The 25,538-nt window shown below is 38.4% G+C and overlaps 1 protein-coding gene and 1 long non-coding RNA gene across 9 annotated transcripts; one reads left to right on the top strand and one right to left on the bottom strand.

Moving 5' to 3' along the window:
- The first annotated feature begins 557 nt into the window (after positions 1-557).
- On the top strand, positions 558-9,519 carry LOC113672668 (uncharacterized). Of its 5 annotated transcripts, XR_016185646.1 has the most exons (5): positions 682-816; positions 1,107-1,227; positions 1,811-1,908; positions 7,339-7,412; positions 8,834-9,519. It is a non-coding gene; the product is annotated as an uncharacterized LOC113672668 (long non-coding RNA). The 5 variants fall into 5 exon arrangements; XR_016185647.1 differs by lacking the exon at positions 1,811-1,908 and having other exon boundaries at positions 558-816; XR_016185649.1 differs by lacking the exon at positions 1,107-1,227 and having other exon boundaries at positions 622-816.
- A 3,971-nt stretch (positions 9,520-13,490) lies between these two features.
- On the bottom strand, positions 13,491-25,449 carry LOC113672662 (COUP transcription factor 1). Of its 4 annotated transcripts, none has more exons than XM_027188981.2 (4): positions 25,377-25,449; positions 15,308-15,627; positions 14,653-15,189; positions 13,491-14,417 (listed from the first exon to the last, which is right to left on the bottom strand). In XM_027188981.2, exons 2-4 carry the CDS (start codon positions 15,606-15,608, stop codon positions 14,143-14,145), a joined length of 1,113 nt encoding a protein of 370 aa, XP_027044782.1. In that variant the 5' UTR covers positions 15,609-15,627; positions 25,377-25,449; the 3' UTR covers positions 13,491-14,142. The 4 variants fall into 4 exon arrangements, with proteins under 4 accessions (XP_027044782.1, XP_089059192.1, XP_027044781.1 ...); XM_089203066.1 differs by having other exon boundaries at positions 15,314-15,627; XM_027188980.2 differs by lacking the exon at positions 25,377-25,449 and adding an exon at positions 15,773-16,042.
- Positions 25,450-25,538: the final 89 nt, after the last annotated feature.

Raw genomic sequence — 25,538 nt, 5'->3', positions numbered from 1 at the left:
AAATATTTTTTAGGGATCATCCAACGAAATGAATCACAAAGCCTTTCCAACTCTTGAGATTTTGCCAGATTAAAAAAATAAAGATGACTGTCGCCAGCAATGCATTGAAATTTTCTAGAAACCATAAATAAAGAGTATTTCTTCAATGATAAATATGGCGTCTTGCTGTTAGGTTAAATTCAGACCGAGCTGATTTTGAGAGGTTTTACCAGGTGTATTACATCCTGTAATGGTATTCTTGTATTATCCATTAATGAAAGTCTTCAAAATCTGACTTAAATCAACCACATCTCCACACGAAAAACAGCAAAGGCACTATCCAGACATTATCCAATGAGTTATTCAACTTTAGTATGATTCATCCTCCACGTTAGCAGACGAAATTTGACCCCGTGTAGTATCATGGGATTTCTTAATGGCCACCTTATCGCAGATCTGCCCATTCTTAACTTACGTAACAGAAAAATCAAACAATGGTCTTTCCGAGCTTTTGTCTATTACACGTGAAATTATTTTAAGCGTTTGTTCAGAAAGGATACCAGGAATAAATCTCATCTGTAATAAAATACTCAAACAACCCAACAGTTTGTTTTTGACCCAGACGAGTGTCTAAGACCCTTGAACTTTTTCATCTGAAAGGAAAATCGACCTTAAATTTTAAGCAAATTTCATTGACAACCATGAACAGTGGAGCAAATTAACGAAACCATATCTTTTATCCGATGTAAAACTTCCTAACAATCCAAATCGTTTGACATATGCGACAAACACGTGCAACAGAAGAGTCAAGGTTGTCGGTCCACTGAGATCAGAAAGGTTTGAATCTCTTATTGTCTTTGTTAAATTTTCATGAGATAATAGCACTTGTTTCGACGTAACTCCCTAACAAATATCCAACGCCGATTAGAGTCATAGTCTGAGAAATGTTTCTGTCGCATCAAAGTTTAGCTGAATCGTACAACGACTAAAGCAAATTGGATTAAACTTCACATAAATCGAAGCATTAGCAATTTCAACTTAGACATGCGTGGCGCGGCGCGCGGGAACGAAACCGCAATTGTTCATTGCTTCGAGTACATGATAACTCACTGAAAAATTGAAAACAGGTAAAACCGCATTAAATAGACAGCGAATGGATTCACAAGTGGCCAGGTGTCTAGTTTCGTGGAAGGAAAATGATCCCTCACCCGACGATATTTCTTGTGAAGGGTCTCTTAGCATGGAAAGGTAATTCAATCTTGTATCTCCCGCAGGATCAAACGTTGAGGACATTAAAAATATTCACTGATCTATCGAGCAAAAAGACTTCAAGTACCGATTGACGTGTATTAGCTTTAAATTTAGAGAGACTGCTTTGTAGAATGGCAGAATTTTTAGCATAACTGAAAGATCAAAGCGGTAGAAAGTTCCCTAAAGCAAAATGTTTTGACGTAATTTGACTAAATTAATTGGTCAGCCTCTCGATGCTCTTGCTTCGAAGTATTTTTGTAAAAAATTTTCGTTCTGATATTTTTCTGCAGGTGCTCATGCTCTCATATCACAACACTCGCTCGACTCGATGCGTTTTTATCGCTCTTTTCTAAAGTCTCATTGGCCATATAAATTGCTGTTTGACTAAATAATTCTGTTACGCAATTCGTTGTTATCCAACTGAACTAGAACCTACTCAGTTTAAAATAGCGATTCAGTCAAACTTCTCATTTGCCTCTGAAGTTGTTACTGTTAGTGCTGAAATTAAGAGTAAGGAAATGAATCCATATGACTTTCCTATACTTGCGATTTTAATAAATAAAAATTGTTCACACTGTAGGTCTTCGGCGCCTTATCGAACATGCAGTGATGTCATGTTCTACTACATATACTGCAGTTTCCAGTATTTTCCCCTCAGCAATAAGAGAAGTGATCAAAGTAAGCTATTGGAAAAATATTAAGTAGTAGAAATAACAATGGCAAGAAATTCACTGATTAGTGAGCCGAAGAAGAATGTTTTGTGAACCCTAATACTTCTACCTCATTGCTCGAAATGAAAAACAATGTTGATGTAGTTTATTCCTGCCTTTAGTTTGCTGTCTTTGACGGGGTTTAAGATTATAAAAAAGAGATTTGATGTTTACTTTAAAAGAATTTAAAGCAAGGAATGATTTCAAAGTGTAGGGCTTTCCATTTCGAAGTTTTTTTTTGTCCTTCACCTGAAGCAACGAAAGCAAACACGTGGATCGACTCTGATTCTCTATCTCATGTAGATTGCACACAAAGTCACGACAACCCCTTCCAATAAACAACCGATTGACCCCTCAAAAAATTTGTTTTAGTTTTATTCAATTTAAACAAGATGATAACAAATTAATCGAATGTTTTTCTTTCGAATCAGCGAACCTTACGATTCGAAAACCTTTGACACAGGACAGGAAGTTTATAAAGCATGATCTCTGTCTTGCTGAAAGACTTGTGACGATGCCAAAGCGCAAGCCTTTGCCATGTAAAATTTCACAATTTAAAGTTTCAGTTGTATTATTTTCCAGGATTTTAAAAACTTAGTAAAGAGCTCTCAGTTTAATTGCTTGATATATCATATAAAAAGGCAACATATTTCTTCAGAGAACAGAAGGTTACTCGAATCAAGAGACTACATGTTAGTGTCATCAAAGTTGTAAGCTTCACCTGAGCTAGTCATGTTCAATACTTGTTTATTCTAACGATCAAATTTTGTATAGTCATTCAAGGCAGCAAGTTAGATGCAGATAATCTTTAAAGGTACAAAAGTTATAGCCTGGCAAATCAAGCCACAGAGCACAGACTCTTGCGATTTGCCCTGATGATGTTTTCAGTAAATACTGTCTTGAGATATTTTTTTAGGGAGGCTTTCTTTTCAAGCCTGAACATTGATAAATTAAATTAAAACTAAATAGCATCCACAGAAGTTACGGTCATATTACTAAGTTTGATAACTCAAACAACTCTTTAATGGATACTTTCATCTAAAATAAAAATCTGACATAAAGCAACATTATGAAATTGTTTTTTTAAGATGCTCTCGGTAGAAAAATGGCGGACGAAATGACAGTAAATAGCTTCGTTGACAGTAAATAACTTCTTTTCAAATCTTGGATTTTCTATGAGTAAACATCGGAGCTAAAAGTATGTTTTATAAAAAGCATAAGTGAGTGAAGTAGAGCTTTGCAGTCGAGAGATATTGAGACTGAATTCTTGAAAGAGTATTACATGCTAACCCGGTATGCTATAACTCTATGGTGATGTTGTTATAGTGTCTCAAGGTAAATGGGCCAAGAGCACGCGAAAAAAAGTTAATTTTTAAGAAACAGAATTGTATGGGGAATGACAAAGTCAGTTAAGCAAAGTAGTATGCATGTGAACCGCTGCAGGTAGAACATTTCAACTGATGAGCAGAACTTTCATGAAGCACTGTTGACAGTTATGCATGGCTGTTTCATCTTTCACTGAGTTTTAAAGATCCAAAGCCCTGTGCTCGATCTTTTCCATAAGGACGGGAAACTTTTTCACTGAGATACATACTACCGTGTGTGGTAAATGCCATACAAATAGTACCCTTGGCTTTAGTGGGAAATAAAGTCTAGCGCATGGACAAGCCTTGAATTAATGAAGTGCTTTATCTCTTTAAGGAGTCGGCCAGGGTTCAGTGTTAATCTTAAGGGCTTACGCTTATTATGGCCTAATTTAAAACTCCTCTAATACGGAAACTTTTATTTCTTGTGATCATTATCGAGTTAGCTCGCTTTTTGCAAACACACATGAAATAAAAAAGAAAAACTATATTATGCTCATATAGAGCGTGACCTTTCAAACAAAGTTATACAGCATTCAGAAATGATAATATTTTATTTTCAAAATTCGACAGATTTTTCGTTCTTTGCCCAGCTCTAGGTGGTTCCAGCAGTTAATTACTATATCCAGTGATAAGAAATACCACGTCTATGTGGACAGTATTTGAGAGATTTTGAAGAGCAGAACTATATTAATGACCCGACCGTCTGTTGTTACATGTCCGACGCAACTTTTGTTTATAATCCATATCCAAATAATTATTTTCAATTTATGAGCTGCGTGCAATTGACTTTTCACTCCACATACTTATTTCAATATATTCGCTGTCTCTTTGTTGTTATGAAACGTTAATCTTGTAGAGCTTGCAAACGGTACTCTCTGAGGTGCACTGGTCAGCCATTGGTAACACAGAGGCCTTTGTTAAACTTAGACTGAATGCTCGAGGCTTCGCTCGACTGGTTCCCTTGTCCTAACACAAAAATAATGATTTATCACTGTGTCATATTCTTGTCTTCAGAAATCAATCTCAATGACCCTTCGTGTTACTATAAATGAACGGTAATTTGCTATTTTTGTCCCAAATGTTTTCAGTGATGTTGGTTCGTTTTATATTGTAGGGCATTAGATATATTTAATATTTCCCAATTTACGACTAAAAAGAAACATTCCTATTGAAAACGCTTCGTCCATTCTTATCTCTCTGCGAAGATTCCCGAAATTTTCAATTAATCTCCGATTAGGAAAGAGTGAGACAAATTATAGACAAATTTCATTAAAGTTTTTGTTTTAGCAACGAACGTCTGGTGTGTGGGGCAGTACTGTAAAATATCATTTGATACCATGTTTACGATAGCCCTTATAGAGAAACGAGTGGAAAAAAAATACGCAGCCCATATTAGGAACAAAAATGCCATACATTTGAGCATATATCTTAATTCCGTGACGGCTTAACCCACTGCGGCTCAAGTGATCGATACATCATTCAAGGCCGGGCGTTTTTCAACATTGAGAGGCTTAAGAAGTCAACTAGCTTTTAATTAAACTTTCCGGTTATTGTTAATCGCTACCAACTGCAAAGGAATGCGTATTATCATCCATTTAAAGCAGAATGAGCTGCAAATCCATTTATCATCTACCTCATTGTTGATCTTTCATGGTCTCCAATTGCAGTTATAAAAAGTGTTCGTAAAAGGCGAAAGTGTACATCCTTTTCAGCCTTAGATTCACAGAATCGTTTAAAGTATCCAGCACCAAGTGAAGACAACATATGATAGTAAACCGCTAAACTGTGTACTTCACTGAAAGGTAAAACCGCAAAGCGAAGGATTATCTTTTCCACCCGTTCTCTTTTAAGCTTCAGCACGCAAAAGAGACTTGAAAACTAAATAGAGGTTTATGAGTGCGACACAAGCTGACCTTACAAGTTGCTATACAAATAATATTGGACCATATGGCGCCTATAATCTTTATTCCAAATAAAAGCTGATATTAGCGAAGGTTTCAGGATTGCTAAGGAATCAAGGTCACAAGGAGCTCGATGATGACGTAACAAGGTTGCTTATTAACAGGGTGCGAAACTAATTCGCACGTCTGCCACTCGGTTGGAGGTATGAGTGCTAACGAGATGGGGGTCGGACTGATGAAACTTAATATATTGGATGCATCGAGTAAATGTTTACCCTCTTGTTATATTAGATTCCCATGAGTATGACTTTTTTCTTGCTACTGAATTTTCTATCTGCCTCCTTGGTCAATTTATCAAGATTAATTCCGATCCTGATAAGGTCTGACATAGCTTTGACTGGATGCTTTTTCCAGGGAGTCTTCGCACACAGCGACTGACTGTCTGACTGGTTGACTGACTGATTGAGTGACTGATTGTCTGACTGACTGATTAAGTGGCTGACTGGACTGACTGGTCCACTGAGTTAATGTTTGACGGATTGACTGACTGGACTATCGTCTTACTGACTAACTAAATGACTTACTTGCTGACTGTCTTAATGACTGAGTAATTGTCTGAGTGACTAACTGAATGACTTACTAACTGACTGATTGACTGACTCACTGACTGACTCACTGACTGACTGAATGGCTGACTGACTGATTGGCTGACCGACTGACTGACTGGCTGACTTATTATTAGTGATTGGCTGACTGGCTGACTTATTATTAGTGATTGGCTGACTGACTTACGGACTGAATGACTTAGTCGCTCACTCACCTACCCACTGACTCGCTTACTCACCAGCAAACTCACTCACCCACTCATTGACGGATTGGCTGACTAACTGATCGACTGGAGGATTGTCTGACTGACTGACTGACTGACTGACTGACTGACTGACTGACTGACTGAGTGGCTGATTGATAGAGTGACTGACAGCTGGCTGACCAAGAACCGACCACGTACTGGTTTGCCGACCTACTGGCCAACTGAAAAAATGGATGAATGGATAAATGAAAGAAAAAATGAAGGATCGAACTTGCTTGAGCAGTCAATTGACTCTATATAAACAAATGGTTTTACATTTGTATGCTTAAGGATTCAAATGACCGATAAACCTACCTACTAAGACATCTAAGAAGATAAACCCTAAGGTAATATTTCCTGCTTACCGTAAGACATTAATTTCCTATATAAAAGAATGCAGATTCCCAAATTGTGTTGGAGGATATAATGAAATTTTAGCAACGTTCATAATCTTATAAAATGCTTTTGTCATATGATTGTGCGACTGTAGTCGGTGACCTTGGGTTTTTAGCAATGAACAAATGCGGGCATAACATTCATTAACTCTGTATTTTTTTTGTTTTCCCCAATGTTGTATAAAAAGTAGCATGCGCTTCAGATGTAACTCCGTGATGAATTAACACCCGCGAGCTCCAGAACTTTCAAGCAAATTTTGGAATCTCAATTTAGCTGTACTTTAGCTGTATGTGGGAGGCAATAGGCAAAAGTTACAACTTCAGCATTACAAGAAAAATTCCAGCAATGTTTTTTGATTTAATTTAATCACTTGCTTTGTTGACAGATATGAGATATGATCTTATTTATTCAACACCCTTGGGGACATTGACAAGGAATTTTCGGGGTGGTTTTCTACAAATGCCACCAAGAACTACTGATTAACTTGAATTGACAGACCTTGAATCTTTGGGCCAAAATTTAGAGGCTAAGGGTTAAAAACAAGGATTGCAAGATTTTCGTGCTTGTTGGTTCCACTGAGTAAAATACTCTTGACCTTTTCACGACATCGCGATAAGTCCTAGCTGCAAGTGATAGCTCTGGTGAAATTAATACTACGAAACTGACACTTTTTCTGAGATGTGATTGAATTGCAAATTTTTTCCTTTTTTTTTTTAGCTTGACTGTATTGTAATAAACTGTACCATTTTAACCCTCTGTTGATAATAGAGAGCCTTCTCAAACTGATTGAAGAGATATAAGCCCTAATTCTTAAAGAATTTTCAAAAATCTATATAAATCTGTTGCTAAACATAGACTATTGCAAAATCTAACATTCAATCCAGCACATCTCCAGACGGTCAAGAAATCCCTGCTCGACTCCAATCCCAGAAATACTGCCAAGATACTGATATCCAAGGTGGGTCATTAGCACATATTTCAGACAGTAACCCAGAAAAAATCCTTTAAAGACAAAAAGCTCTTTAATTCCAATGACAATAAAGTTAATGTAGTTGAATATCTCAGTAAATGAGGATTGAATCATTCTTGGCAGAAAAATACATGCTGTAATTTGGAAGGCTTCATATAGTTCTTCATGTCGTTGTTTAATGGGTTTTATAGTAAGGCGGAAGCTGACTTTTACATACAGCTTGGTCCACTGAGGGGCATAAGAATCGTCATTAATGCATCACCAGTCTCCTTGTGATGTGAATTGCAATATAAATAGTAATTTTCTTCGATGAGTTGTTTGTTTTGCTGTTCCAGGTTCAAAGTTTTTGAACTTTCAAGGTTAAGAATTATAGGAGCTGGAAAAAAACTTCTAGACATCTATTGGCTTGAGACCGTTCGATCCTCCAAGTTTAATTCAAAAATTATTTTGTCAGGGTACATAAAACTGAGATTTGGATAGCACCAGCCCGGAGCTGTCTAAATTTCTTAGAGCGATTTTGTAGCGTTTTAGCAAAAAATAGACACAGTTGATCAGTACAGATTCATTGTGCTGTATTTTCTCTTATTTTCAAGAGTTTAAACTTGAAATTTAGAGACTTACGGTGCTCGATGACTTATTAGGTCCATTTTTAATCACACTAATGCCCGGGATTTCTCGCTGAATTGGAGGAGGGCGTTGAGAATGAACAATTTGTCATCGCGTGTTTCTTTTTGTTTTGTCGTTATTTCAAAGACATGTTTTCAGCGGAAATTAATTACAACGCGCCCAAGAGAGTTTGAACAAAGGAGGTAACCGCAACTACAAATTCACTGCATTATTTTGCTACTAGGGCCTTTCAGCTGCAGTTTGATCAGAACGATTCGGGTTGTCCGCTCGTCTGCGTCGTAAATATCACAGTTTACACCACCATTCTAAATGGTGTTGTCATTGGAAATAAACGGCAGTGGTCGAAATCTATTTGTCCTGAAAGCCTTGAATCCGCTGAAAACTCCAGCATTCAGTACAAAAGAGTATGACACGTGCAAAAATGTCTCAGATAGGTCTCATGCGAATATTGCCTCAGGAATCATTGTCTGTTTTGAAACACCCGATGTTCTAGTCTGTCGTTCCACTGATTTTACCTTCAGCTTTACTGTATCAGCCTCGCGATAGATCAGGAACAAAAAAATTGCCTTCAAAACCGATTTACAAGACGTCCAAATTAACTAATATGAGCCAGACTTTTTCAACTTCAGTCATGTTGACCCATGCTAGCCTAGTAAAATACGAAGACGTGATATCCTGCTTACAAACTTTTCTGGCTTTACATAGTCTCTCTAAGTCACAGTGGAGAACTGAGACAACTTCAGACTGAGAAAAATTGACGTTTGTATGTTTCGTTTTTGCAGGTGACGCACTAGGGCCACTGAACTGTCAAATAACAATCAGAAGTCTGGAAAGAAGAGATTCGGAAGCAAGGTGTTATTAGCTCGAAAAACTTTGTAGAATTGTCAGCTATCGCACACGTCCTTGCGAGGTTATAATCAGTTAGAATGCTACTTAATGATTAAAACTGTATTTACCACTGTAAACTACAGAACACCCTCTAATGCTCTCAGTCATTTTCATTTATTTCGAAACAGCTGTTTTGATTAAAATCAGTTCTGATCCTATCCAATGGAAAATGCTAAATTTTCTACAAAATCTCTCTAAATTTTAGTTGAGTCCATTCTCGCCCCTTCGCCCTTGAGAAAACTGGTCAACATTTTATTTCAATCGCAATGAAATTCTTACGAGTCAATGTGAAAAGTGATTGCAAGTCCTTGAGTATGTTCACTGGGGTGAATTTCTGTGACTGCTTTGGCAAACCTTGATTTAAAAGTAAAAAAACAGAGTGGACTGTGTGGTATTTTAGTCAGTTTAAGCTTTGAAAATGTATACTTAAACTGTAGTTCACCTGCACTTCATTACGCAATCTAAAGTGCAGGAGCTTAAAAACGTGAAACTCAAAATCACTGCGTGAAGCGAATTTTCCTCCCTACTGTTGTTTATGTTGAAAGCTGAATAAATATTCGACTTTTTGTCACGTTTAAAATGCGCAACTATTTTAGAACGAACAAGTGGAGGACTTGAATAAATTATATCCTGATTCAATGACAGAAAGCTATTAAATATATAGAACACGAAGGCAACAAAGCTACAAAAAAAGTGAGTCAAGAGAACCGTTTGTTGTCATTAGGACTTGATCATCTACCCCCATGTTTCTTTTAATTTTCTAACGGACCGGGAAATTGGTAAAACAACGCCTCTCTGGCGGCGGTTTGAAATTGCAGTTCCTAGTCTATTTATTCGAATATGATGGATGTCAATATTACCTGTCTGTGGTTTTAATTGCTATAACTCAAGCACGCAGAACAGTAACGTAAGCGACCTTCCAGAAAAGAACCAAAATAGTTTTGTTGTTAAATTTTTATTTGCTTCGGAAAACGGCCCTCAAAGCCGGGCACAAGTTCAATTTCACGAGCGAGTGCATTTTCCGAGAAAGACCCACTCAACCAAAAGATACAGCTAAAGTAATTTATAAATAGATCAGTGGGCGACGGAAGCTGTGAGAAGATTATAAGAGAAACAGTACCGCGTTTGGCTGAAGATCTGCCGCTTATTACGCAATACTTGTCGTAACTCTATCAGTGGCAAAGGAAGCATTGATGAAAGTTTACGAAAGCAAGCGATAAACTAGGTCAATGAGAAGAAAACAAATATCTCAGACAGGCTTGAGTATTTGTCTAAAAGGTTAACCTGAGTGACCGCCATTGTAATGCTGTAAGACTTGTTGTGGTTTCAACTTAATCTAGGAGCAGATAAAATGAATTTTGAATGCAGCCATTAAAGAAAACATGTATAGTTTTGCGTGCGGATAATGTGTAACAATTTTCACTAGGCTGTTTGGCATAGACATAATGAATCCATCTCAATAGAGTTTGCCTGAGGTTAAGAATGTTAATTAGTAGCCCGTGTGGATAACATCGAGTCACACGAACGTTTTAATTCCTTTTAATCCCACTTGCTCTCAAAGAGAAATAAATAACAGGCCTTGTAAAGTCTATCAGAGCTCGTTAAGGGGGCGAAAATCGGCGACAGTATCAGGCGTAGAGCTTTCAAGGTCGAGTTTTTTAAAGGTGAATAGTCATAACATAAAGCAAGCACGTCAAAATACAAAGCACCTTGGCCGTGTAATCAACGCTGCCATCTACAAATTGTGTATAATGACTGGAATTCAACAATAATCAGCACTAAAAGAACACGCAAACTTGCTGCCTGTCTTCTCTTTTGCATCTTGTTGTATGTCCAACAGCTTCGAAGCGAAGCTTTCCTGAGCACCTGACACAAAAAGGTTAATGCCGACAATAGATTGCTATAATAAAAACATCGAGGGCAATTGTTTCGAGGTTCTCCGAAAGGAGCAGGGTTAAGACATGTTGTGGATTATTGTTATCTCTGTCCACTTCCCTCCATTCGTTTACCAATATTAAAACGCGGATGGAATATTTCTCGGGGCGATTTTTAGTAGGATCGAGAATAACGTAGATTCAGTGGTGCGTTTATGCAGAAGACTGTTGACATACAGCTGGAATGGAAATTGATCCATTTCCTTTTGCCATCAGCTGAAATTGCCACGAGGAAGTTAGTTTTCAGTTCACAAAATAAATCCATTCGAAATTCAAGCAGTAAAATTACAATCCTTCCTTTAATAAAAAACTTCCACTTCAAAAATGAGACAAAATTTTAGTGAGACTGAAAAAAATTACATAAAGCTACGACAATGAGAAATTCAAAGAACAGACACTCAAACAATCGAGTAAAATTGCTTTTAGCTAATATACATACGAGGCAGACATTGTTGAATTTTATGAGTACACGACAAAATCCGTCTTGCACGCAAACTTTTAAATGGCTTTCCAAAGCCTTTTTTTACGCGATGAATCACGCACAGCTTTTTTTTAGAATCTCTGTTTCCACATAAAAGCTAGGTACTTCAAACGGGGAGAAACCAATAAGGAAAAGATATACCAGGGGTCGATAGGTCGATAATTGCGAAGCAGTAATGTGATTACAGCGTGTGCTCTACTGGAAATAGCGTGTATTGTTACAAAGTCAAAATCCCGCAAAAAAAAATTAAACTAACAGAAGAAAGATCACGCCATCACGCGACATGCAAAGCTGGGGCGATTCCAAACGGCTGTAACAATATTAAAAGAGAGATTTAAGAGCAGGAAGTGTGCAAAAAATTTAATAAAACTTAAAACAAATAGTGTTTTACTAGGTCGTTTTCCCAGCTTATTCAAGTCGCGGCTTGGACTCTGTGAGTGGCAAGTTATTACGCAAAAGTGGCAGAGAGTAAACATTGCTCTTTATTTTGAATAAAAACTGAGATCACTGAGATCTGTACAAAAGGAAGAGTGTTTATCTGGTGTCTGAGAAGATTAATACAATCCACAACAGCGGAGCTTTTAAAAAAATTCCGCCTTTAGCCACGTATACATCAAACCAACCAGTGGCTCTTTCAGTACGAAAAAGCGAGCCCTATACAGCCAGGGTAGTTGTCTATTATAGTTCATCAATGGCGAACTTGCGAGGTTCAGGAGGTTAATTTTGTAGTTTCTTGGTGTGATGTTTAACAAGTCTTTAACTCAAAGGTCACTTTTGATGTGTAACAGTGAATTGCATTCTGTCTTCAAAGTTAACGATCGACGGACAGTTGATGATTCTGTGCAAATACGCGACTCACGTCCGAGTTTTAGGACTTGACGCGAATATAGCCAAGAACGCAAAATCTGCGGATACAAAGTCGGTTGACAAGCGGTGAAGATTAAGATTTTCTTGTGAGAAAGGAAAAATCCGACCTCTACATTAGCTTATGTGAAAACAAATATGTCCAAGAATCCGTCTTCTCGAAGTAGAGGTCATTTTTAATCGACAAAAACACTGTAGGATATCGATAATACAACTACATGCTTTGACCTCATAATCTAGTTGTAACTTCCCAAGCTTCTGTACACCAATAAAATAAATATCAAGAGATGTGAGTAGGGCATTTCCGTGTCAAAGCAATTATTTACGTAGGTCGCTCTCTTGCGGTGAGTTTTCCGTTTTCCCTTTGTGTACAAGGGCTATCGTAATATAAATACTGCTACTCAAAAGATTACGCCACCAAACTCTCCCGACCTTCGCCAATAGTACAAGTCACCTCTGGTGATGTAAAGCTTATTCTTTTCTTACTCAGGGTGACAGTTCGCCAACTGATATTAACTTTAGAGAAAGCCATAGGCAATAGCTTTGTGTCTATTTGTCACTTGGAGCTGAAACACGGACAAAATACCAAGATGAAAACATAACACTCAAAATAAGCCCCTGCACAGAAAATTGGCCTCGCTAGTTACAGAAACTGAGTTACAAATCGACCAACAGACACGCACAAAAAGATCAGCACAATTTACCGATAAATTTGAACCAGACTTATTACCGGAGCTAGCATTGTTTAACCGCCTAAATATTTTTGAAAACAAGAGCTTGTTTACACTGAGCACTTTTCGTTTTGGAAAACGATAGGACAGGTTCCACGCCTATCGGTTGTTTTCTCCGCGCACAGAGCGGCTATTTAATCCGGTTAAATTCGAAATAATGAGAGTAGGTCCTTGGACAAGCCGAGAGCCTGCGCTCATGTTAATGCAACGTGAAATAGTTTCTGGAATGTCTAATTATGCTTCCAAATAGCTCGTTCAGTCGACGTGGAATATTTTTATCGGCGTGAAAAGAAGTCCAATAAATTCGGCTTAACCGTTTCGATAAAGGCGGGTAATACGACCAGAAATGACCGAATTGTTTCTGTTATTTATAAGGCAAGAGATATCTTGACCTATGTCGACCAAACCAAATAACCCAGATTTCATATTTAGTTACTATGAACGAAAAATACGTCTGCATGTGATATTACCATTACCGCTTGCGGCGATGTATTTTTCCATTGCATGGACCTTGGAAGATAATTCTGGAAAGCCACACCACTTTTTCTCCTAAAAATTCTCTTTAATTTTGTATAATTTCAGTGATGATGTCTTGGACATTCAGGTTTTGGACACACAGTAAAGAAAATACTAGTACAATGATGTTGCTCTCAGCAACATGGCCAATTTCTTGGCTCATATAACAAAATCAAACACACGACGAACTCACAGTTCGAGGGAATGAAATACATTAACAGATAGCTAAGCTACGTCGCTGTCGAACGGCGATGAAAGAAAAACAAAACTATAGAACCTCTATAGAAAGTCTATTTTACCTGTCTTACCACGAGCCTTAGTGAGAAGACTCGCGTGGCGTCTACAATTGACAAAGTTATTTACATAACATAGTTTACTTCGAACCTCTACGTAGCTATATCAAAGATCATACCTTTTAGTTTCACTCTGGAACGAGCGTTCCATTCTCTGTCCTCTGCAAATACTTGTAAAATACTATACGTTTCTCAAAGTACAACAAATATCCTCTATAATTCGCTAACTATGAAGATGACTAAAGGTTTTAAAGGCTCAAAGCCCGTGATTTCCTAACATTGAAATTTGGAACAAGACGAAAACGTTTAGTGTTCTTTGGAAGAACAGCAAGTGCGGCGCGGCGACCGGCCAAGCAACGCCAATTTGTCTCCGTGTCATGCTTCTTATGTACAAGGAAGATAAGGCCAGCTTGTAGGCGTTCCGGACAATAACATATCTCTAAGCAGAGTCTCAATTGGCGTTTTACCCACGAGACGCACAAAGAAAAGCTGTTCGACAATGGAAGGGTTGATACTTCGTAAAGATGGTAACCTCAACAACAATTTTCCAAAGCGAGTGGGTTGATTTGGATACTGATTTCTTGTATACTCCTCCAATGCACATTGTGTCTTTTCCTGCAGACTCTCGATGTACTGCGGATCTGTCAGACCGGAGGCATCTGCGAAAATACAATTATATTTCGTGACATTGCAAACTTGAGCTGATGTTGTTTAGCGGAGAGATAGGCGGGCAACACACTCCAAACAGCATTACTATTAATTTGCCGCGGTCGATGGATCAAGATCTGCTGATTTTCGCTGGCAGTTATGAAATATTAAAATATATTAGAAAACCACTTGTAGCTACAATTGTTGCGCCTGAAATTAAAACTTGTATCCTTTCAAATCATTCACCTGATGTAAAGAGGACGATAGCTTTGAGACACGCGAATTCTGCTGCATCCACATGGAGATTACGGTACTTCTCGACCTGCTCTTGGAAGATTCTTACATTATCCATAAAAGTCACCATTCTATCTGGGGACATGTGGTTCGAATGGATACCAGCAGTGGCCAACAGAGGGGCAACTTGAAGAGGCATCGGACATTGGGCGGCGTTTAGTACAAACAATTCACTCCAAACCAAACGCAGAAGTGCTACTTGATCGGTGACTGCCAAGTCCGGGAAGAAGGGAATATTTCTTGCCCATTCCACAGCGCTGAAAAGCAAACGAGCCGCCAATTCGCAGATGTTCTCGATGCCCATGATCCCACAAGGCATGTTTAGACCCTGTTGGAATCGCGCCGTGGGATATGGTTCGGCTCTAAGCAGCAAGCTGATGAATCCAGAAAGGAACGAGTGCCCGTTTGTAACATCAGCGCCATTCAACGCTGAGTGTTGCGGACTTGGCTGAGGTACTTGTGTAGGAGGGATGCGACCTCGCTGGACGGCTGTCGTGAAAAGGTGAAAAGGTTCATTCAACATGTTACTCATGCACTTACAACAGGTACTCACAACTATAGTCAAAGTGACGCTTACGGATTTGCTACTCATATGAAAATTTCTCACCCGTACCCTCGCGTCTCATGCCGACCTTGATGCATTTTCGCAGCCGGCAATACTGACACTGATTTCGATGATGCTGATCAATGGGGCAATTCCGCGATGCTCGACAAGTGTAGCTGAGGTTACGGCGAACGCTGCGCTTGAAAAACGACTTACATCCCTCACAGGTAAACACTCCATAATGTTTTCCAGAGGACTTGTCGCCACAAACTGCGCACTCTACTTGCTGCACATTTTTTTCAGACGGCTCCTCAACCGGTTCGGTCTTCTCCGTGCACCAGGTTGAAACAGGGACCACGGCCATACCACCCGGTAAATTAGGACTACGGATATAATTATAAATCCAACAGTTAGTGCTGTTTCGCGAGCGGCCCGTGTTCCTGTGATTAATCGCTCAGTAGCGAGAGATCATTGCACGCGGAAATAATTAGTGAGTTCCCAGCAGCGCGAGATCTCGCGTTCACTTACTCGACTAGAAATCCTTTGCGCGAATGCTTTTTTTCACGCAGCTAAGTGGCATATGTAGACGTGTAGCGGCAGAGGGGAGAGCACAGAAGCGGCAAACAGTAGCTCGCTATGTAAAAACATCAACTGTGTCATGTCTGTAAAAGCTGAACTTTGACATAATCTGTTGGAACTGTCGGGTATCCGTGGAAACCACTGCTATATATGGTTCGGCTGTCAAATCGAGGTTCAAGGGCTCTTTAACAGTTGTGACTGAAAAATTGCTCCAGGGCTAAGGAACGTTCAGCCTGATTGCATTTATTTGTCACGAGGAGCGAGTGATTGGCCAGAATCGCCCTTTACTGACACGGCGAAGACTCTTTGTCTGAAACGTCAGTGTGGTTTTTTTATTTCTAACTTCGCGAGCTCAGTACTCGCGCTTTTATAGAACAACAGCTTCAGGCTATTTCGGCTAGACAACGAGAGAAATTTTAATGTCAGATTTACTGACCATCGTTGAAAATAGCCATGGCAGCTAGAACGGTTCGCATGACTATCATGCGTGAGTTTCGTTGGGTAAACAGCAATTTAACACTTTGACGTACGCACGTGAAACTAGATATCACGAACAAGATACAACGGCTACAGACTCGCCAAGGCGTTGTACGAGTAATTGTACCTTTTCCTCCGCTTACTCGTTTTGTTCATAGTCACGCCGGTAGATATAAAACAGAGCATTCCCTCCCCTTACGCGGAGGTCTTTTGTTCAGGAAACAAGTTAGAAATTCCATTTGACTCGCGTGTTATGATAAGACTTGGACTGTCATCGGCCGGCAAATTTAATGACAAGCCCTGATAACGGATCTTACAGATTCTAGATGGATAATTTTCACTTCTCCCAAAAACATACGCTAAGACACGCAACCTTTGAATATTTACACAGGCATTATACAATTCTCTACAATGTATTGTTTGAGAGGGCGATCCATGTCTTAAGCTGTGGGGTTCGTAGAAGCGGAAAAACATCGGAACCAGCGGGAAATTTGACCGATCGACGACAACATCGCACTGCCAAGTGCCACAAATCCTGGCTTTCCCAGAGATACAAGCTAAATGATTTTCATATAATTTGCATAATTAAACTGCGAGAAATACCAAGTAGATACTACTAAACAAAGATGTTTATTGAAGTTGATCGACCGCCTGCTATCAGTAACCCCGTACGCGAAATATCATTAAACCAAGTCACGCAAACTATAGTTTCTGAAGAAGCAATTTACAATGGTTAATTTTAACGACCTTGGCTATTAATCGACGTAAATTCAGTGCTAAGAGCCATTAGAAAACCCCAAGAACAATTATTGAGTTTTAAAACGGCTGCATATTTAAATAGCTTCAATCATTTTTTCTGTCGAATTCTCCAGTGCTAGCTAGACAAAGAGTCGCTTGGGTGCATTCTTTTAATAGCTCGCATTTTGCGCGGATAAAATTGCACCATTATAAAAACACTAAGAACTGATGATAATAGCCAAAAGACAGCTTGATGAATTGTGTTTATACAAAATTATATTTAACCTTGACACGCCAGAAAGGGCGGTGCTTAAGTCTTTGTTTCGCGTGCGAAACTAGATCCAACTTCCGCAGACACAGTAACTAAATATTAAACCCCAACAATGAGTTCATCTTGTTTTCTTTTATTTTTCCGTACAACGTAACTAGGACTATCTAGAGTGATCTCGCAAAGGCGTTGCAATTACCAGTTGCAAATATATAGATGTTGACATCAAACCGCGATAAAAATGCACTTGCTAGTTCCGCTTTTTCACGATGTTGGTTAGTTTGTTGACGAACACAATGAGGTCATAGAAGTTGATTATTGTGATCGATAGTGTGTTTCGACTGGAGTTGTACATTAGTTGATTTTTACGCCTAAGCTTACAATAGCTTCGCATTTCCGGGTCGTTTCGATTTCCCCCAGCTAATTTGCAGTGTTCACGGGCCCCCACTGAATAAAGAAGGCCAACATTTGCTAACAAAAGCGGAAAATTACTTTATCGCTCAAGATAGCGTTGTGAAATGTGTACAGAGCCAGTCAGTGGAGCACGTGGCTCAATGAATCCAAGGTTAAACGAAATTTCAAGCAGTGAAGCCAAAGGTTGAAACAATGATCTAATTAAAACATTACCAAGTTTAAGAAGAAGGAAATGCCACTTGTTACTAGGTCAAAAAGCTTTTCGACATTAATCTTGACAGGATGTTTCTCGCAAACAGTTTACGTAATGCAGCAGTTACCGCGAGTCTTAATGTCCCACTTGATGGTAAAAAATTTATCAAAAATGTTCTCTTTACCCAATTATTCAGGAATTTGTGGAGCGAAAATAATTTTGGGTTATTTTGTACTAACTTTTAAGCCCACATAACACCACTTTGTGAAGGTATTTACGATGAACGTAACCACAAAGATCAAAGTTCGCAAAGTTTATCCTTTTGAAACAAAAATCTTTTCCCTCTAATAATTTTATGTGTGACCTGGCCTATTCAATAGTGCAAACATTACCAAAAACTCTCAAATCCTTGCAGATTTTGCTGTTAATGTAAAAATTATTCTCTTCCTCTGAATACAGATTATAATGGACAACTTTCCAAAGCATATTAAAATTGATATCTGCCTTTTTTGTCTGATACAAATTGTTCAAATTCTGAGATTGTCTACTGCAACACAGTGGGTGAACAAAATCCAATTTTCACGGTAACACCACAGGTATTTAAAGTCGAGAATCACATTCCTTTCTCTCCACAATAGCAAATAACAAAACCTGATTATAAAGAGAGAGCTATGTAATCCAATTGCAAGAGGTGTTTCTTAGCTAGTTACAAGGGGGGCTTACTGTGATGTCTTTGCGCGGGTTAAAATCGGCGGCGTGAAAATCCAAGAATTATCACATGGATATCATAGCCAGCTACAATAACCAGTAGCATCCATCCCACTCAATAATTGACAATCACCTTTGGTAAGAATGTTTCATAATAACACAGTCATTAACGGAGAAATGTGGTTTTCCCATAGCTTCTTCATCAACACTGTCCGCTTATTCCCTATGGATAAATATCTTGTTTTTCTTTTATACAACCAAAGCAAGCACTATCGATTTATTTTCCCCAACGATGCAAGAAAAACTTGTTACCTTTCACGGAGTGAAAAATGTCCTTTAAAACACCTTGATATACTTATTACCTCACAATCTACATTTGAAAGGAAGAAATCTTTATCAAACAAAAATAAAAACAACAATATAACAACAACCCAATTAAAACAAGACAGCAGAAGCTTTCGGTCCATTTCTTACAAGTCGTTGCTAATGCCTTTTCTGGTATCTGGCATTTCACAGCTAATCCCTTGCCAATTTGACTTCTAAGGTTAAATATAAGAGCGTGTTTTCCAAAGCCATTATCTTGTTATCTCCAAATGATTAATATATTTGACACCCATCAACTTTCCGTCTGTCTGCCAATTCTTAACAAATGAACACCGCCCTATAGTATTGGAGATCTTAGCTTTGAGATATTAGCGCCCTTTAGATCAGTCTATTAATTGTATGGCTCTCAAATCTGACAGCTATTTTACATAATACCACAAATCTTAAAGAAAGCTGGAGCATTCTTCTGCTTCGCAGACCCTTTCCTAAAACACGTCTCCGTCGCCACTTTCCCTAAAACTTCCAATGGTCTCCATATGTTTCGTTCCTTAACATGGTTTTAGTTCAAAGCATGTATGTTACCCTTGGATAAAATGTTACCCTGTCACCGTGTTAGAACAAGGCACAAATCGGACTTCACATATTATTTTACTGATCTAAACAAGTTTTTCTGCTTTAGATAGAAAGCGCACAATAGAAAGATAGATGGAGTGAGCACAAGTTGATCTGAAATCTCAAGCACATCTGTTGTCTGCCCCGCCAATACCAGCCTTAGCCTCCTACAAAGCTACAAATGAAATTTCAAGAACGATTCGGTTTCCTTTAGTGACCGATCAACAGAAGACTAACATCGCAAGAAAAGTAATATCTCTATGCTACGAAAAAAAAGCTTCCATTTAGCATCATACATTCGTCGAGACTAAGAATACCCGCACGCGAGAAGATAGTAACAAAACTGATCAAAAACTCCAATATGTTAAAAAATTGAAGATAGTATCAAATACTCAAGAGAGTAGTTATGAAAAACAACGCTATAAAACTGAAGTTTTTGAACTCTTTTCACAAATGTAAGTTGAGGCATTTTCCCCTCTCAACATAAGCGATGGCAAATATTGCTTTCATTGTAGAAGCAAACGAGAAAATGATATGAAGGGTGGGGCTATGAGTTGTACCGACAGGGAGAGGGCTTCGTCTCACATGCACCAACAGCGAGGGGTTCTGTCACACATCAAACCAACCAATAGGGAAGGAAGGTAAACGAGACTTCTTTGTGGACGATAATAGAACGGCTATGATACCCATTTGCAACGACCTATATAACTCCAAAGTGAAGCAATGCTGATAAAAACTTTTACTCAATTAACAAACGCTAAATAAGGATGAATTTCTCTTGTCCCCCTATCGCTGCCTAAGCTAGGTTCGTAGAGAAAAGTGGCATTGACTTTTATACTTACTAAAAGTCCTCCATTGATGTTCTGTTCAGAGAATTATGGCAGAAAACGTAGTTCTGGGAGTTTGAAGATTGCTCTCGACTCAAATTACCAGACAGACACCCACAGCTAGGATTTCTATTGTTTTAGGATCACTCAGACAAGAGCGACGAGAACGAACTGGGCAATGTTGCGGTCATAAGAACAATATAAGCCCTTTTTGCCTTAACAAATATTGTGCACGCCCACTGGCCACGTTTTTTAAACTAAAACAAACCCACTATTCTTTGGACTAAATCAAAAACTACTGCTGGAACAATTCAAAATAAATTCATTAAAAAATACTTTTACGACTTGTTTTGAAATAGAAAGAAACCTAACCTTTTACAAACTTCAACTACAAAAACAAACAAAAACCCGAGAGGAAAACAGCGCAAAAATGATTATATAATCAACGGTTACTCGTCCCAATTCATCGCAATTGTTTTTTGAAAAGAAAAGCCTTCTCTTAATGAAATAAGTTCCTAAGTTTTTGTGAATGTTGTCAACGTTTCTTTTATTATAACGGAGTAGGAATTTAAGCGAAGTTTTCATTGACGATTTAAGAAAAGCCTGAAGATTCACAGGTAAAATTTGAGGACAACATCTTCTTTATTTATGTATCATTTCAAATAACTTCCCCTCTCTCAAGAAAATCGGAAACACTGACTCTTTTCATGACAAAAATGTCAGCAGTACCTGTGACAAAAGGAAGTTTTTAATTGTAGGCATCAATAAGTTTTTCCTCCATGTGACAGCTCTCGATTGAGGAACAGACAAGGGAAAGAGAAACAACATATAGGGGTTCTTTGCCATTTTCAAAACCGATTTATGTTAACGAGGAAAATCATTTAGATTCACGTTCGTTGAACCCACGGCCCTTTAGGATGTTGAGTTTTGCTTAATGGTTATCTAAGCACTGAAATACTTTGAGTAGACGATCTTGTACTTTGATGCATTTTACTGTTGCCGGTGACAGTGATTAATGTTATCGACATCCTGAGCGGAAGTCAACACCAGAGTCAAACGGGGGGTTGTTTGTTAGTCCAATGTGTTAGGTCTGGTTCATGGGAACTAAACTTCTACAGTGATGTTATTGGGTCGCCACACTCAGGATGCGATCGCTAGTTGCGGTTAGTCAGTTGGTAAAGTTATTTTTTCTACTCGATTCCTTAAGAACAAGTCGTTAGTGAGAGAAGGCTGGTAACTGTTAATATCTGTTGAGAGGGCTTTGATAGAGAAGTTAGCGAACCACCTCTCTAAGACAGTTTATGAAAATCGTCCAGGCTGTAAATTTAACATTTCGCAGGATCTTAGTTAGGAAGGAACATAGTCAGTCGATGATGATCATGAAGCAATATATTTGTTTACTTTCATCACCATTCATTGTTATTCCTTCCTAAACTATCATTGTATTGATAGTTTTAGTTTTCTTTCATTTACGTCATTGGTGAGAAAGAGCCTTTTTTTTCAAGAAACTTATTTTTCAAGCTTTTCTTTGCGTGTTTTAAAACAGTTCGAGGACTTTTCAGTTTCCAAGGAGGTACCGGATACGCTACTAAAACTCTACAAAAAATTCTCCAGTAATTCACAAAACCCTATGAGAATGACACTGAGCCGATTTGCCAAAACATCCTGAGCAACATGAAGCCCGAAATTTACAATTTCCCACAAAAGGTCAGATTTGTCGGTGCATTGACGTAAGTATTGCGTGAGAAACCAAGAAGAAGCGAGATATACCTTTAAGCTGAAAACTTGGCACACATCGCCAAAGCTAAAATTCCCTCTATAATTAGTCACGTTTCTTAACATGTTTCAGCTGATTTGGCATGAAATTTGAACATCATCACTATTTAACCTAAGGATCTTAAAATACTTCGTAAAGTCAATATGTTTCAACGCATTTCTTCAATGTTCCAATTTTATACACACGGCTCCTGTCGAGCAATGAGTTCATCCTTTTTGTCTTAATCCAAGACACCAGGCAGAGGTTACTGACAGTAAACTTGGCCATTTCAAATACTTAGAATTTTTCGATGTGTCTGCCAAAAATTTTATTCTCTTTCAGTCAACCAAGGAGTTATCAAAAAATCTAAGCAGTCGGCTCCAACAAAGGAACTTTTCTCTCTTCTATTTAACGAAAACGACGAGTAACCATTTTGATACAAGTGATAAGATTGTCTGAAGAGGAGCGTGGGCAATGCAAAGGAAAAGGTTGCCCTTGTCACCCTCACAGTAGGCAAAATGCAACACAATGTGAAGTATGTGTTCCGGTTTAAGGTTGTGAATGTATCACTGATTTAACAAAACACTAGCGGACAGGCCAGACGTCTTCGATACAACTAGGTGTTTACCGTCGTGTTTACTACTTAGATTGACGAAGACGTTTACTATATGGGTTCACCGTCCGTTATGAAAAGGTTCAGTATATCGAGTTTCCTGAGACAGTTGAGTAAAAGAACACAACGGATAAATGCCTCACAGAAATTTAAACGCAAATTAGCCAAAGAGAGCAAGGGAGAGATACACTTCGGTTTTAGCTTTGTCTTTGAGCGACAGCCACAAATGACTTAGAAAAAAAAAACTCCGAATTTTGAGGTATCAGAAGACAATGTATCATGTGTTCGATGTGTTTTTAAAAGGAAAGGTTTATTTTGTTAACTTTGGTTTATTTGAAACGCAAATAATTCAAAACTATTACCAAGTATGTTGTGAGATTTGCAGCTGCAGAAAAAGTTTCGAACAGGTAGTCATAACTGGGTGGTGGCTTTTAAGGATTAGTTTCAAACGTTTACGTAAAAAACACACACGAAAGAATTGTTCTTAGCTAAGCTTAGTCTCCAACACAGACTTGAAAAGATTGTACATCACAAGAGACATTCCAACATGAAAGTGACATTTCAAGTTTCCGTTTGAAAACTAAAAATACTGTAATGTTTCATCGAAACCGAAAACTTAGTCAATGAAGTTTAAAAGCAATTTTCACAGTACACAGGTATGCACTTATTGGCTTTAGTTACTGAACAATATCAGTCTTAAAAAAATGAGTGAAAATATTTCAGTATGACAGCAAGATGGTGAAAACGTGTTGTTTTAGTAAAACATGTGTTCGGGTACTCGAAATTTTGTGAAAAATACTCCTGTTTACACATGATTTTCATATTTTGTTTAGGACACTTCGGTACGCAAGTACACGCTGAGAAACTAGCTTGCGTTTCAGCCACTTAGTATAGCTGCTAGACAACAGCTTTTTCAGACTTTTATCTTTAGACCCAAAAGTTCAACTGTGCAATTAACCGGAGCACATGAAAGTATATAGAGACAACAGCTTCTGCCTTGTTGTCTGGCGTTAAGTCGAAATTAGAACCACGTTTCACTTTGTAGAACTCAGCACAATATGGCTTGAGGTGACACATCACGTTGTATGCTCGTGTTCGAGAAATTATGTCTCTAATCGTATCGACGTATCCTATATCTTTGATCTTCTTCTACCGAGGCGAAGAAAAGTTCTTTAACAACAATAACATCCATCTCAGTTACAGCAATACGAGGCAGTGCACAGCTGCCAACCAAATCCGTAATTGTAATTAATCTTTGAAGTAAGCAACCTACTTAGTTCAGTCACGTTTCTGGAGATGTTTTTTTTCTTTTTTATCAGGATGATTGAAGATTGTTATGGTTTGCAGTATCATATTAAAGCCACAAAAAGATTATACTTTTATGGGGCAATAAATGTTTAATCTTGTTCTTTATAATTGGATAAATATTAACCTAAAACCTTTCGACAGAGCAAATTAATTGCAAACGACAAAATTTCTTGACGCTAATGTTCTCAATCTAATCTTTGTAAACCCACTTCTTAAATGATAGAAGCCAAAGAAAAATAAGCTGAACTGAATTTGAAAGGCGAAGATTTCTCAGGTGTCTGCGTTTCATTATTTGGTTCAAGACGGCGGAACGGACGGAAATAAAAATAAATCAAAGAGATCATGATTGATAATTTTCGCGCAGTGTAATGTTGCAGTGTAATATTGCATATATGACATGTGAAATGTGATCTTCTAGGACACTTTTTACGACGCCCTCTTCAAAGAGAAGGAAATTGCACGAGATTCTCAGGCCTTTTACATCCCATCCTCAAAAGTTACACCCAACAATCGATAAGATTTCAGCTTTCTTTACTCGACCAAATTGACAATCGTCGCGAATGACAAGAAGAATAAAGTGCGCGCACGCCAGTCTACCGCTTATGTTGCAGACTTCACGACTGTCTGAAAATTTTGACTCCGTCTGCCGCAATACTAACTCACCACGATCGCTACATTTGTATTTCCGAGCACAAGGAGCATCACGTTCGCATATGCAAACACCGAGATCATGATTCTGTAAGTGCGCTAAGTTAGAGTCCCAGAGCACTAGGACGCGCGTGCGATTGATATACCCTAACATGAGGACGTTACGAAATAAACCGTTATGGCACGGAAAGGGCAGTCGCTTATCCAAGACCCAAGGCGCCAATGAAAACATAAAACAATTAATTGAACGGTGTATGTAATTGTTTAAAAGAGGCAAAGTTTACAGAGGTGAACCTTCTTTGGGGCATTCAAATACATTTGGTGTTGGTCAGTTGAAAATGGCCTCGAGAACTATTTCAGTTTTATCTTGCATTACACAGTTAGGAAGCGAGTTAAGAGATCGCCGTCATTTCCTTTGACTTTCACATTTCACACTTCACTGTTTAAGTTTGTGGTTTTCTAGTTAAGCCGAGGTTGTTGTAAATGTTTCTTCTAGTTGTTCTTAGTGACCTAAGGGGCAATATTTGCACTCAAAGGTATTTCTAATTTTAGCCGAGATCAATCGCAACCAACATTTCGTACAACACGATGTCATCTAATGTCTGCACTCGTCTTTACCAAACACTTAAATACATAAATTCTAAAATCTGACACGGTTGTACATTACCTTGCAGAGATGTTTATCCTTCACTTCAGCCGTATGAATGGTTTGTCAGTGGCTTCCGAAAGAACAGCACCAAGCAACGTTCAAGGAATATTATGTTGCTGAGGTGTAATATGATCGTACCAAGGTTCACCGATATCTCGTGACCAGACTTCTTAATCTAAC

Source organism: Pocillopora damicornis, chromosome 4, assembly GCF_964200805.1.
Source record: "Pocillopora damicornis chromosome 4, jaPocDami1.2, whole genome shotgun sequence".
In the NCBI taxonomy this organism is placed as follows: Eukaryota; Metazoa; Cnidaria; class Anthozoa; order Scleractinia; family Pocilloporidae; genus Pocillopora; species Pocillopora damicornis.
This window is presented reverse-complemented; position numbering and strand designations above follow the sequence as displayed.